The sequence below is a fragment of the Pyrgilauda ruficollis genome, unplaced genomic scaffold (genome assembly GCF_017590135.1).
Source record: "Pyrgilauda ruficollis isolate IOZ18807 unplaced genomic scaffold, ASM1759013v1 scaffold389, whole genome shotgun sequence".
NCBI classification, from domain to species: domain Eukaryota; kingdom Metazoa; phylum Chordata; class Aves; order Passeriformes; family Passeridae; genus Pyrgilauda; species Pyrgilauda ruficollis.
In genome coordinates, this window is record NW_024525367.1 from 1 (window position 1) to 13589 (window position 13589).

A 13589-nucleotide genomic window follows, 5' to 3' on the forward strand; every position below is an offset into this window, starting at 1 on the left:
CTTCTATAGAGTCCCATTTCTCTAATATTTCACCTAGGGGGCTGTGGGGTGCTATATTCCTCAGTCTTTGGCCACTTTTCTTACTATTGTACCCTCCCATTTTTTTCGGTCTGCATATGAGGTCTCAGGCCACTCCCATTCTCCTGGTGCTGCAGTGTCCAGGTGTTGCTCTGAGCAAGCATCAGGGGAACAATGGCTAAATCACCAACCATTAACGGGCAATTGAAGAAGAACTCTTAACAATGAAGCTAACTTAACAGCAACTGGTCCAACCGGTTTTAACTCTGCAACCTTAAACAAAAATAGATAACTTTTTATTCATAACAGTTACTATCACAACTGGTAAGGGTCGCTGATGGCTGGTGTTAAGGCAGAGAGGCTTCAGTGACTCCCCTGTGGCTCCAGCAGGTGCTGTTTGCTCAGGCAGCTTCAGAGGGTGGCTGCCACAAACTCTGAGCCTCCCCAGGGGGTAATGGCGGCCCGGGGGAGAGAGAGAAGGTGGAGGGTGGGGTGTGTTTTGGTTTTCCCCTGGCTCTCACGTCTCTTGTGCAGTGTCCTGTTGATGGCAGCAGCAGCCGAGGCTCCAGTAAGCAGCCGGGAGGTGTTCCTTCCGGAGAGAGGAAGGAGGTGGGGGCCTGGTTTTGCCCTGCGGCACCCATGCAGATGGTGAGCGTCTCTCCCAGCAAGGGTGGGTGCCGAAAAGTCCCAGTCAAACAGCCACTCTTCTGGCTTACTAACAGCAAGAAGAAACAGCAAGGAAGGCTCAGCAGAAGCAGCAAGTCCCCTAGGCAGAAGTCTAGCACCAAAACCCACAACTGTCTGCCCTACAGGACAGCAAAGACTGCACCACACCCTTCTAAGGAACTGCCAAAAAACCACACCACGTCCCCTGCTCCCCCAGAACCATTCCAACTGTATGCCAAGGCCCTGGCTTCACCTTTTGTCTCTTAATGAGGTTCATTTTTCATTTCCATGACAACAAATGTGTGAAAACACTCACTCATTCTTCTTTAGCCTTCAGTTACATTTTAAAAGTCTTTCCATGCAACATCACAATTACGACATATCATTAGCATGCTCATATTTGCATAAAGCTGTGTCATGGTTTTATAGCAGTTTGTTGCTTCCGTGCATAGCTCAGTTCCTTCTGTGGCAGTTGTCAGTCTTCTGGTGGTCTTTTGATGAAGACTTCTGTAGTCTTCCTCACATTTGAACTTTTTAACTCTATCTTCAGTGCATGCCTGGTGCTTCTTGGTTTTCAATCTAACTTGTTTATAGCTAATTTTGCACTTTGCAAATTCCATTAAAACTTGCTATCTTGCTTTTGATGGCGCTTGTTATCTCACTGTCTTTGTTGTCTTGCTTGCTTTACCTCTGCATCTTGTTACAACCTTTTGTTACATACCACTTAGGTTTCATAATAAGTGAGCTATTAAGTATTATTTACAGATAATATTCAGTTCAGAAAAAAAATATAAATCTTAGGGAAATAAACATGCTTATCTTTAGTATTATTAAGTACAGTTGTAGGCTGGCCAAAATAAGTATACAATTTGCTTGAACAGACTACAAAGATAGATAGATATAGATATATAGATCAATAATCTGATAATTGTTTGTAGGATACATTAGACTGACTTCCTACTGAGTTGCATATTTCCCTCCTTGAGGAGTCTTATTTTTTTTTTTAATTAGGGTTTTGCATTTACATATTATTTAGGAAGAGTGTGAGATGGGGGAAATTGAAATTTCTTCAATTCCTAATATTTCAGGTATGGTTGAAAAAATTAAATTGAAGATTTGACATGTCTTTTCTTGAGACACCATTTTATTAGTTTCAGTGAAACTATGGGAAAAACAAAAACTCTCCCACATTTTTAGTGTTAGAGTATCAAGGCATTACTTTATTCTGGCCAGGATGTTGTTCTGGCCAGGATGTGTAACAGAAATAATTTCATCCACATATTGCCCGGGTGTGCAGAGAAAATCATTCAATGACACATGACTCTTTACTAGATTTTTCACATACTTATACAGTCAAAACCCAGAGAAATTGGTTCAATGTTCATTGGTCCCAAGTCACACAGTTCTTAGTATTTGGTTTCTTATCGGTTATGGATTTCTTCTCCTCTGATGCTAATTTGGTCCTCATTCCTTGGTTCTCTTATCAGTCTTTTATGGACAAGGTGTCTCTGACCATGCCAGGGGTGATGTTTGGAGTTTATGGTCATTAATGGTCATAACGGTCGTTAATGGTTCTTATCTTTTGTGTATCTTCCTGCTACTCCCAGTCTCTTGGGATGTTAAGCTAATCACGCCTTGAGTGATGAAACAGTCCTTTGAAAAGAAACTGCAATTCTCTTCCCCCAGGGCAAAGGCGAACAAGACTGACTAAAGTTACAAAAAAATTTTAAACTTCGTATCATTTCCAACATTAGGACAGCTGTACATAGTAGACAGTTTTTGTAGAACATCTCAAATCAAAGTGGACATAAAAAATTAATTTAAATTCATCTACCATTTCATCTGTTCAAAGTGATTTATTAATGCATGACTTGTTTTCTCCAGATTGCTACAATTTCTCCAGGGATAGCATCATGTGAAAACACTCTAAATACATTGAGATATGCAAATAGGTATGGAAAATGTTATTGCTTATAGATATATTGGCTGTTGGTCGCTGATATTTGGAATGTTCTTGTTCCATAATGTTCCATAATTATTTTAACTACTTGAATAATTTCAGTGTACTTGCATTTCTTAATAAGATTCAACCCAAAATACTGATTACTGATTCAGGCTCACATTTAATTAAATTTGTAACTTTTTGCAACCATTACAAGAGAATCAATAGAAACTGCATTTAAGCCATTATCCAGAAATTGATATAGTGGGGATTTCAAGGAATCTGGGAGATGCCTCTCTTAGTTTTGTCCCTGCTCCGGACGTATCACCTCTTGCATTAGGGGTAGGCAGTTTTCATGATGATTCCCTGGGGTGTTAGCTGAAATACCTTTCTGCAATGTGATTTTTCATCCCCTTGGTGGAATTGCATTCAGTTGCCAGCATGTTTCTTTTATATATATGATATACCACATCATATATAGCTCTATCTCAACTAGCTTATTCTTATGAAAATTCGGCAGTTGCTGTGGCCAAAATTTTATATTTCCCAACTTCAAGCAAATATCTGAGACCCCTAAATACAGTCAGCTAATCCAACAGTGACATAATCAGTGGAGAAGAAGTTAGTGCCTCCAGAGCCTGATGCATTATCTCTGAGACCTGTACTGCTCTCTGAAAGTGTTTGTCTCTTCAGTCGGTGTGAAAGGAGCCTTCCACAGCTGCAGTTCTATGATTAATGTTTGGGGAGATTGGGTCCTACATACGCCTGCAATCAGACCCTGCACCCCAGAGACCCACCCACCACTTTGCTGCAAAGAACAAAGGAGGCAAACAAGTTTCTGGGCCATCAGAAAGCCTGGTTTTGCCAGAACAAGCTACCACCTAGTGGTCTGCTTGCCCCAGTGAACGATAGGGCAGAACCACATCCTCTCCTGTTTTGCTTCCCCTGCCCCCTCCCTGCAGCCAGTCACTAATCGGGCACAAAGGGCTGCTAGGGTAACTTATAGTCCCTTCCTTTTGGTATCCAAATGTCTTCCTGTTTAGATCAAGTTAGTAGCAAATCCACCTGGCTTAGAACCAGTTTATGTGATTCCCTTCCTGGTGAGAAGGGGGCACCTAGTCCCCTGCTTACAGTAACATAATGAAGGATGTGTCACATTAATCAAAACTAGTTTGATCTTTCTATCCCTTATAGAATACGTACTGCTGAAGTGACTTCAGAAATGGACACTGAAAAGCAAATACCTATTCCTAGTATGCTAAATTGGTGTGCAGAAACTGTTTCTTCCCCTTGCTGTTAAATTCATATGTTGTTAGGGGGTTGTGCTGGTTTTGGCTGGGGTAGAGTTAATTTTTTATGCCTATCACTGTAAAGTTGCTTCATGTGTTTTGTGTAGTATTTTGATTTTTTCTACCAATATATAGTTTTCATAATACAAGTAAGTAGTTTTTAGGTGCTGAACACCAGTGTCTGCGCAGTGTAAGATGGTGCAGTATAGAATTTAAGGCACTGTAGTGGTTTGATATGTTAAAAGGATCAGTTTAATGAAATACTGAATATAGAGCAAATTTTATTAACTGCAAAAACTGAAATCTGGAATTGCTCTTCTGAAAACACTGCTATTATACTCTCCTGCAAATTACCAGCACTGATATTGTTCAATTTTGTTAGTGATCTGTAACCAATTGCAGAAGATTTAAATATGTCTTCTTTTTTAATGTAAAAATAATTTTATTGTTAAACTATTAAAGAATGCGAAATAATTATTTTAACTGTGTTTGAGATAATTTTCTTTTAATTTGCTGACATTTTTGCCCTCTTAACAGTTAATGAGTACTAAGATTTCAATCAAAAAATGCCTCTTGTGAGAAGATGGACTGCAATCTATCTGCAAATAGTTGAAAGTCTGTGCTTTTTAGGAGTTGAACTAACATCTTTTTGTCACTGAAAGTACATTAAATTTATGAAGCTAAAATCAGCACCCTTATTAAATGAAATAAATTATGCATAAATGAGCTTTATTTTTGGTTGTGACTCTTTTGAACAGGAAATTACTAATTTACAATTTAAATATTTTCTGAATGTAGGGTGAAGGAGTTGATGGTTGATCCTAGTGCTGCAGGAGATAGCTCACCTATTATACACCATGCTCCCAATCAGATTGATGACTTAGAGACACAGTGGGGTGTGGGAAGCTCTCCTCAGAGAGATGATCTCAAACTGCTTTGTGAACAAAATGTGAGTGGTTTACAGCATTGCATGGAAAGTGATGATAAATACAGCGGCAAAAAAAATCCAGAGTAATGTGTATTTATAGCCTGTTAGCAATATAATTTAGTAGATACAGCATGCCTTTTCACTTTATGCTATTATGTTCATTCCCATATACACAAAAAAAAAAAAAAAAAAATTCCTGAATGGTGAGAGGAGAATGTTTTACTTTTCTTTATCTTCCTTGCAAATTATGGCTTTTAATATCTAGGCAGGGTCTGTTCTAGGCTCTTGCATTTTTAGTGTGCATTTTTCCAGTATAGCTTTATCTCTTATTAGATAGTTAGAAGTAGCCTGGGAAATACATCCATTTTATTTAACACTCCTGTGGTTTGACCATTATTTTTCCTGCATGGAACCCTGTTTCGAGCAAGTTTGTCTTTCTCTGTGTTTAGAAATCTGGCTACCCATCATTCCTCTTCCCAACATCCTGATTTTAATGGAGTGAAACCCCAGAGCAATATTTGGGAGAAAGCCACATCATGTTCCCAGGATGTCTCCTTGGGCTGCATGAATGGAGAGCTGGGATTGAGAGGCACCTTATAAAGGGCATTTTTTTCCCCTCACTACTCATTATCAGCTCTATTCCTGGTTCCTTAAATGTCCAAGTTGGTTTGTGAAAATGCTGATTACAGGTACAAAAGAAAAATCCTTACTACCCTAAATTATTTTTCTCTAGACTCTCTGTCTTTTCAAACACCGGTCTATGGCGTTTGCTGTATTTCTCATTTTAATAGCTGTCTCTTCTTCCTGGACTTTATTTTATAAGAACATGCTAGTGATTCCTAGAGCTTCCCACTGGACAGTCCTTACAGCCAGATATCGTTTCATATATTTTCCTTGTTCATGTGGAATTCAATTACGCTTTTCAATGTATTTTTTAAAATATTTTAAAAGCATGGTAGAAGGAACCATACTGCTTTGCTAAAACATTAATTGCAGCCTACCTAGTGCTTTCCCCTTTTATTGTGATTAACTATTTATGTTTAAAGAACTCCTGTTTGTCCCAGTTTGTAAATCCGAGTTGTGCATTTTTCTAATGTATTCATCACAACATATTTTTTTTTTTTACATTACATTTATTACACTTTTTTTCCAAAGGGTTAATTTAATTTTGTTTTCTTGAAATGCACTGAATATAATTGCTGTTCTCTTTTTTGAAAATTGGCACAACAAAAAATCCTGACAGAAGTTTTCTTATTAAAACCTACTAGAAATTAACATTCTTCCCTTATGAATTCCTCCTCCCACTATTTTAACTTGGAGTTTTTTTCATGGGGAATATTCTGTTTTACAGTATCCATTAGAGTTAATGGCTGGAAATTTTTAATGAATATGAATTAAATTTAACTCTTTGAATAATTTAAATTTATTGCTCTCATTTCACTCATTTCTGGACATTTTCTTGTTAGAAAGTACTATTTTTGACAGGTTCTGCTTTCTGCATATTTCTTTTTATGATCTGTGATTATATTCAATATATTTTGTGTAGCCACAGTTCTTTTGAGTCTAACAGGCTTAACTATTGTTTTTAGGAAGAGGAAGTTTCTCCACAGTTGTTTACTTTCCATGAAGCTGTGTCACAAATGGTGGAAATGGAAGAGCAAGTAGTAGAAGACCACAGGGCTGTCTTCCAGGTAAAAGATAGACCCTACCTTGTTTTATCCTAATACTAGAATTCAGGTTTTGCCAATAAAAGTGCATACTCTTGAAGATATAGGATACCATCTGGTCATTCTGCTGCTTTCAGAGATTTCCTAAACAGAAAAGTTGCTATTTTCTTTTTACTATTTCAACTATTTACTATATTTTTTTGTGTTAGTCCTTTTCCAGCATTAGTGACTGTTTTTTTCTAGTTGTAGGGAGCTTACTCAGATTGGTCTCAAAATTTTCAATTTCACTGTCTAGTCTATGCCAGTATTCCAATGCTAAAGCTGGCAATTAATAGCAATGTATCTATATAGTAATGTCCCTATCAGCACCATTTCTGTGTGGTCATCTCCCTCTAAAATACAGCAATACTCCCTCGCAGTATTTTCTTTAAATATCCTTCTGTGACATCTTTCTCTGAGTTACTGAGATCTAAAAGAAACAAGTATATTTCTAAGTTCCTGTTTTCTTCCTTTTTGCAGATACATAAAGTTTTCATTTGCTACTAGTCAGGGTCTTTGAAAGGAGTACTGACGACATAGTGTAATGCTGATCAGCACCACAGAGCCTTTTATAGTTGCAAAATAAATTCTAATATGTATGAGTTACTAGTTTTCAGAAGGAAATGTGAATTGTTTCAGTTCATAGCCTTAGAATTTTTAGTCAGGCTGTCCATTTGGAGCATCTGCTACAAGAAAATAGCAAAACATTAAACCTAGAGGGAATACACACGTCATGGTTTGAGACTGGCCCAATGCCAGGCACCCACAAGATTCGCTCACCCTCCCCTGCCACAGCTGGGCAGAGGAGGGGGAAAAAATTAACAAACAGTTAATGAGTGAGATAAGGACTGGGAGAAATATTTCAAGGGCAAACCAGGCTCAACTTAAGTTGCAAAGTGAATTTTATTGCTAACAGAATCAGAGGAGGAATATGAGAAGTAAAATATGCCCTTAAAACACCATTTTCCCCCCAGCCCCTCCTTCCTTCCCACCAACAGCGCGGGGAGACAGGGCATTGGGATTTTGGTCAGTTTATCACCAAGATTTTCTTCCGCTGCTCTGGGAGAGGAGTCCTTCCTCTGTGAGACTGTGGGGGCCCTCCCACAGGAGACAGTTCTCCGTGAACTCTGGTGTGGGTCCACTCTCACGAGCAGCAGCCATACCGCACCTGCTTCAACGCGAACTCCCCTCCACAGGCAGACAGTCCTCCTAAAACTGCTGTGACGTGGGTCTCTCTTTCCATGGGATGCAGTCCTCCAAGGACAGGCTGCTCCAGCCTGGAAGCAGGGGCCCCCTCTCTCCACCGGGTTTTCCACTGGATCGCAGCCTCCTCCAGGCATCCACCCGCTCTGGCATGGGCACCTCCCCCATGGGCTGTGGGTGGATCTCTGCATCTCCCGTGGATCCCAATGGGCTGCAGGGGGACAACCTGCTTCACCATGGTCTTCACCACAGCCTGCAGAGGAATCTTGACTCCGGCACCTGGAGCACCTCCTCCCCCTCCTTCTCCACTGACCGTGGTGTCACCATTTTGTTTTCCTTCACATATTCTCACCTCCTCCTCTTCTCTGACTAGAATCAAAACCCTGTGACTTTGTTTTGATTTTCTTCTTAAATATGTCATCACAGAGGCATTAACAACCCCTCTCATTGGCCCAATTTTGTCCAGCAGCATGTCCATCTTCAGAGCCATCAGATATTGGCTCTGCTGGATATGGTGGAAGCTTCCAGCAGCTCCTCACAGGAGCCATCTTTGTGGCCCCCTGCTACCAAAAACCAGGCCGTGCCAAACCAATACAACACATCTCAATTTAGGCGTGTAACTTAGTGGAATATTGATATGTGTTCATGTAATACAGTAATGATGCTAAATAACACATTTTAGAACAGATGTAGATATTTAGCTATTTTGAAACATTAGCCCTGAAGTAAAGCATGCAGAAGTATAAAAGTCATGCCATATGCCATAGCTGTGTCCTAATGCTTGCAACTTCTGGAGAGACAAACTGCATTAAGATGTTACTGACTCTGTGTGTCCATCTGGCCTTATGCTGGAGATTACTGCCCCTCACAGCAGTCATTAGAAGGAAATGTGTCTGAGTCTCAGCAACTTTCATTTGCAGCATTACTTGTTAGTTTATGCCATGGGTGAAGATGGGTTGCACGAATATAAAATCTACAAGCTGTAACATGCAGAAGTTGTCTTCTGTAAGCTTTTTCCTGGAGGCTGTTGATTTTGGGATACAAAACATCCCATCCTAACAAAAAATCTCTAAAATAGATTAACTGAATTAATTGTACTCTGAACCTCTTGATCTTCCTTTGTTTCTTGGATATACAAGTTTACGTTAGATGGCATAAATCCTATCCCAATGTGAGAGCTCCATCTGTCCTGAAAGCCAACAAAACATATACGGGGTTTGGGCTATGCTTTCAATATTACTTGAACTACTGAGCACAGAGGGAGACTTAATTTTAGTATTTCAGGCTCAGCATGCATAGAACTGCAAAGCATTTCCAAGGAGATCACTTCATCTAATCACAGCTTTGCATGATTCTGTAACCTTTAAGGGCCTGGTTGCATTCTTCTCTGCTGCAAGCCTTTTTTTTTTTTTTCTTTTTTTTTTTTTTTTTTTTTAATTTGTAGTATTCAGAGTGCAAAGATGCCTAAGATGTGCTTTAACCATCTTTTACAGTACTATTATCTGTCTGGAGAGTTAGCTCTTCTTTTATACAGTTTCTCTCAAAACTGGTTTTGAGTATGGACAGAATTATTTTGGCTCATTGACTGCAATGACACAATAATGATTATTGTCAGTGGCAACCAGTCCATACTTAGAAATGAAATCTGGCTTCAAAGTTTGATACCTACCTAAGGGCACATAACCATGAAATAAAGTTCTTAATTTCTTAGTTTTACAACCATCTAATGTTCTGAATTTGAAGAGAACTGGGGTAGTTGGGGTTTGTCTGTTGCTGTTATGACCATTGGAGTTAAGAAACTATGTAGAAAACATGCAATTTTGCTAAATTAGGAATAAGGATTCACGTTAGGATTGAAACATTATAGTGAGGTGACTAGACAGTAAAAGTGTGATCATCATGAGAAAAGGAATAATTCAGCTCATGAATTGTCTTGAAATTTGCATTGAAACTTTGTTAATGTATTTAGTTGAGGTTTTGTTAACTTTTACCTAGGAATCTATTAGATGGCTGGAACATGAAAAAGCTCTTCTTGAGATGACAGAAGAAGTAGACTATGATGTGGATTCTTATGCTACGCAACTTGAAGCAATTCTAGAACAAAAAATTGATATTCTGACCGAACTTAGAGGTAGATTGCTTTTAATCACTTTTGTGTGCATTTTGATATGCCATGGACATTTGCAGTAATAATAAGGGGATAAAAAGAGTGTGGTTATGTTTTGGGGTCTTTTTTCACCTTATGCTGTCCTGTAATGTTCTGAGAAAGGAACATTTATTTAAGAACAAGTTCTCATCTGTATTCAACCCATTCTAGTTTAATGGAAGAGTCTGCTTTACCTCCAGGAAGTATAAACTTGATCCTGCAACTTTGGGTTGGTTTTTTTTTTCCTTTGTTCCAAAAGAATAAAGGAAAGAAAAAGAAAATCTGCTGTTGTTTTTCAGTCTGTGCTTAAGAGTAATGTCGAGTTCTGAGTAGCATGGCTTTTAGCCTACTTTTTTCCTTAGCAGCCTTTCTGTCAAAATTTTGTCAGCCTCTCTTTGTTGAAAAACCAACTGCAGATAATGTTTAGTTACCAAAATTGACTCTTTGATATGTCTTTTAAATTTAGCATGTCAGCTTGGTACCTCATGGCGATTAATTTTTTATTTCAGTTTCTCTATGTATCTGCATTCCAGCAGACATGCTATACTGGTTTAGTTTGGATTTTTTAATCTGTGTTAGAAAACTCTTTATAAAATAAAATCTTACATTTTACTCAGCCTGAGTATCTGGTGTAAGTTAGAATACATCAAGCAAATCAGATGTGGCCTGCTGGCTTTGTATGCATGTATTGGTACCAGTATACTTTAGCAAAGAATTTGATGTACATTCCTCTGTTTCTTATGGATGATGGCTTCCTCTTCAGGGAAAGACAATTTGAGACAACAGCAGTAAAAAACCAGTTTAGGTGACTCCCTGTTCTTCCATAACTTATTAGATACTGCTTTTGAAACAAGATACTGGAGATAAAGGATATCTAAAAGATCCTTGCATCTTTACAAATAGCATGATATAACACATATAGCTTTACAGGAGGGAAGAACTGTTAAAGCTTCTTTCTCCCAGTAACTTTTCTGTTATGCTCATGGAACATAATGGTCACTGAATATTTCAGCTTTTAGTCCTGTCACTTTGGGACTGACTTTTTTATGCTGTCAGTTTTGTTTCCTTCTTCCCATTCTTGGGCATATTACTGTGGAACAGGAGTGGAGGAGGAATATAAATAGGAAAGGATGACATACTTCTTTTCTAGGGTTTCTCTTATTCTTGTGCTAGCTGTGATGAAAAAAATGATTGACGCATTTCTGTTTACTTCCAAAATTTAATCACAAATGCTTTTCACATTCATAGAAAAGTTGTTATCATAGAATCACAGAATGGTTTTGGTTGGAAGGGACCTTAAAGATCATCTTATCCCCCTCCCTGCCATAGGCAGGGACATCTTCCACTAGACCAGGTTGCTCCAAGCCCTGTCCAACCTGGCCTTGAACACTTTCAGGGATGGGGCAGCCACAGCTTCTCTGGTCAACCTGTGCCAGGGCCTCACCACCCTCACAGGGAAGAATTACTTCCTAAGAAGAGACAGGGTGTCCTGGGGTGACTTTATGATGCTCATATCCCCATTCGTCTGTTTAGCCCAGAAATAAGTTTTGCACCTATAAGATTGGTTTTGAGAGCGAAGCGGGGGGGAAGAAGAAGCGCGCAGTTTGTTTTCAGAAACTGCACTCACTCCTCCACATTCCTGGTCCTGTGTTGTCTGTGGACGGACAGACGGCGGGACAGAGCTCTCTTCTGCTTTTGGTTAGGTTTTAGCTAGCTGAGGCAGAGAAGTTCCCTGGACTGTGGTTTTTCTTTTTCTTTGGACTTGTTTAAACCTGCTCTGGACTGAACATCCAGAACAGCACTGGCAGCTGACACCTGTGTCCCACCAGGGCCTGGCTTGGCCTGGACTGTGGCATTTCCAGTGACAGAGGGACTGATAAGAGACTGAGTGAGCTGAGCTACAACCCACGAAGGGGACTTTCTGAGTTTGTCATCTCTTTTGGAGCAGCAAGAGGTTTTATAGTTTAATATTGGTTTTTTTTGTTTTGGTTTTTTTTTTTTTGTTTGTTTTTTTGTTTGTTTTTTTTTTTTGTTTTAAATTTTAAAGGGTTTTTTTTTTTTAATTTTTTTTTTTTTTTTTTTTTTTTTTTTTTTTGTTTTGTTTTTTTTTTTGTGCTGGTGAATGCTTTGCCTGTTAAATAAACAGTTTTTTCCACTTTTCTCCAAGGCAATATTTTTCCTGAACCAGTTGGGGGAGGGGCCACTTGAATTTGCTTTTCTAGAGGAAATCCCTTTAGAGGTTTTTTTCTCCCAAAATTGCCCTAAACTAGGACACAGGGGTAGCATCTAAGAAGGGACTATGTTGTTAGGAAATTTGTTTGTATGGTAAGTATTAAATTTAAGCTTATCTCAATCCTCTTGTAGTTTGTATCTTCAGCTATTTTTGTGGAGGAGTGTACTTTGTTTTGCATTAGGGCCAGTATGTGGGGCATCAGGCCTTAGTTTCAGGATCTGTGTTGAGGACAGACATATTAGTACTCATTTTCTCTTTTTCATTAAAGATAAAGTGAAATCTTTCCGGGCAGCTCTACAAGAGGAGGAACAGGCCAGTAAACAGATCAACCCAAAAAGACCACATGCCCTTTGAAAGGAGGCTTCTGCTGCTAAAGGAATCTATGAACCTGTACTGCTGTAGGACACATTTGTTACAAAACCCAGTGGTTGGAAGAACTCAACTACTTGAAAATGTAAAAATGTTAGAAACGTCCTGTTTATTACTCATCTAAATTATATTTTCAGTTTTGTGTGAAATGCTCCTATGATGTCTATAAAATGCTTCTAGACCAAACAGTACAACCTTGCAGGGTTCAGATCTGTGAAGCAATTTGTTTAAAGTATTTAATTTATTCAAATTGTAAATTTTATGTTTGGAAATATTTGCCATGTTTTTAATAATGAAGCAGAACTGTGACAATTGAAAAGTCATAGTATTTCCTTTTCACTATGTTCAGTTTTGTTATAAAGACCATTTGTGCAGTTTTAAATTGTCTTTGCTCCATGAGTACCTCACTAGTGGTTTTACATATCTTCTACAGATAGTTGTGCTTATTTCTTCCCATTCTGTGCCTTCATGAGGGCTACTTAATCCTGAGTATCCTCTTTCTGAAGCACAGTCTTAATAAACAACATCCATATTTGTCAATATAAATTGCTTTTAGTGTGTATATATTTTTAATGTGTTTTGAGACTTTTTTTTTGGTGGCTAGTGCATTTCACAGCATGTGCCATATCCTTCAAACAGGAACTGCAAGAGCTGTTAGAGTGAACATACAGCTGGACATTCCATCCTGCTTGTAAAAAATCTGAAATTTAGGTTTATTTGAATACCATAAATAATAGTTATATAATTATAACATTTTCTCTGTAATTAAAAAAGAAAACACATACAAAAAAGTAAAATCAAACAAAAAATACATTGGTTGATGTATAACGAAGGGTAATGTTTAAGTACTGAGGAGAGTGGGATCTTAGAGTAATACAGATAGATATACAGTGTGTGGTATGGTGTGATAATGCTGTCAGAATAAAGGTACCATCTGACCTCTTCATATGGATAGGCTAACTGTCAAAATTCAGGGATCCAGCTAAAGAAATACATATTGACCTTTCACATATTGTTAAAATTTGGCTTTTGATGCATGATGAGCTTACATGTACATTAACTGTAGTTTGAAAATAGTTTAAGTAGCTC

The 13589-nt window shown here is 38.4% G+C and overlaps 1 protein-coding gene across 1 annotated transcript; it reads left to right on the top strand.

The window, feature by feature from the left end:
* Positions 1–552: 552 nt before the first annotated feature.
* Positions 553–13356, top strand: LOC121358376 (kinesin-like protein KIF2A; the record flags this gene model as incomplete). The annotated part of the gene is made up of 5 exons (XM_041476481.1): positions 553–914; positions 4714–4864; positions 6433–6534; positions 9748–9883; positions 12400–13356. Coding segments are annotated over 5 exons (837 nt in total), but the record flags the coding sequence as incomplete, so codon positions are not given.
* Positions 13357–13589: the final 233 nt, after the last annotated feature.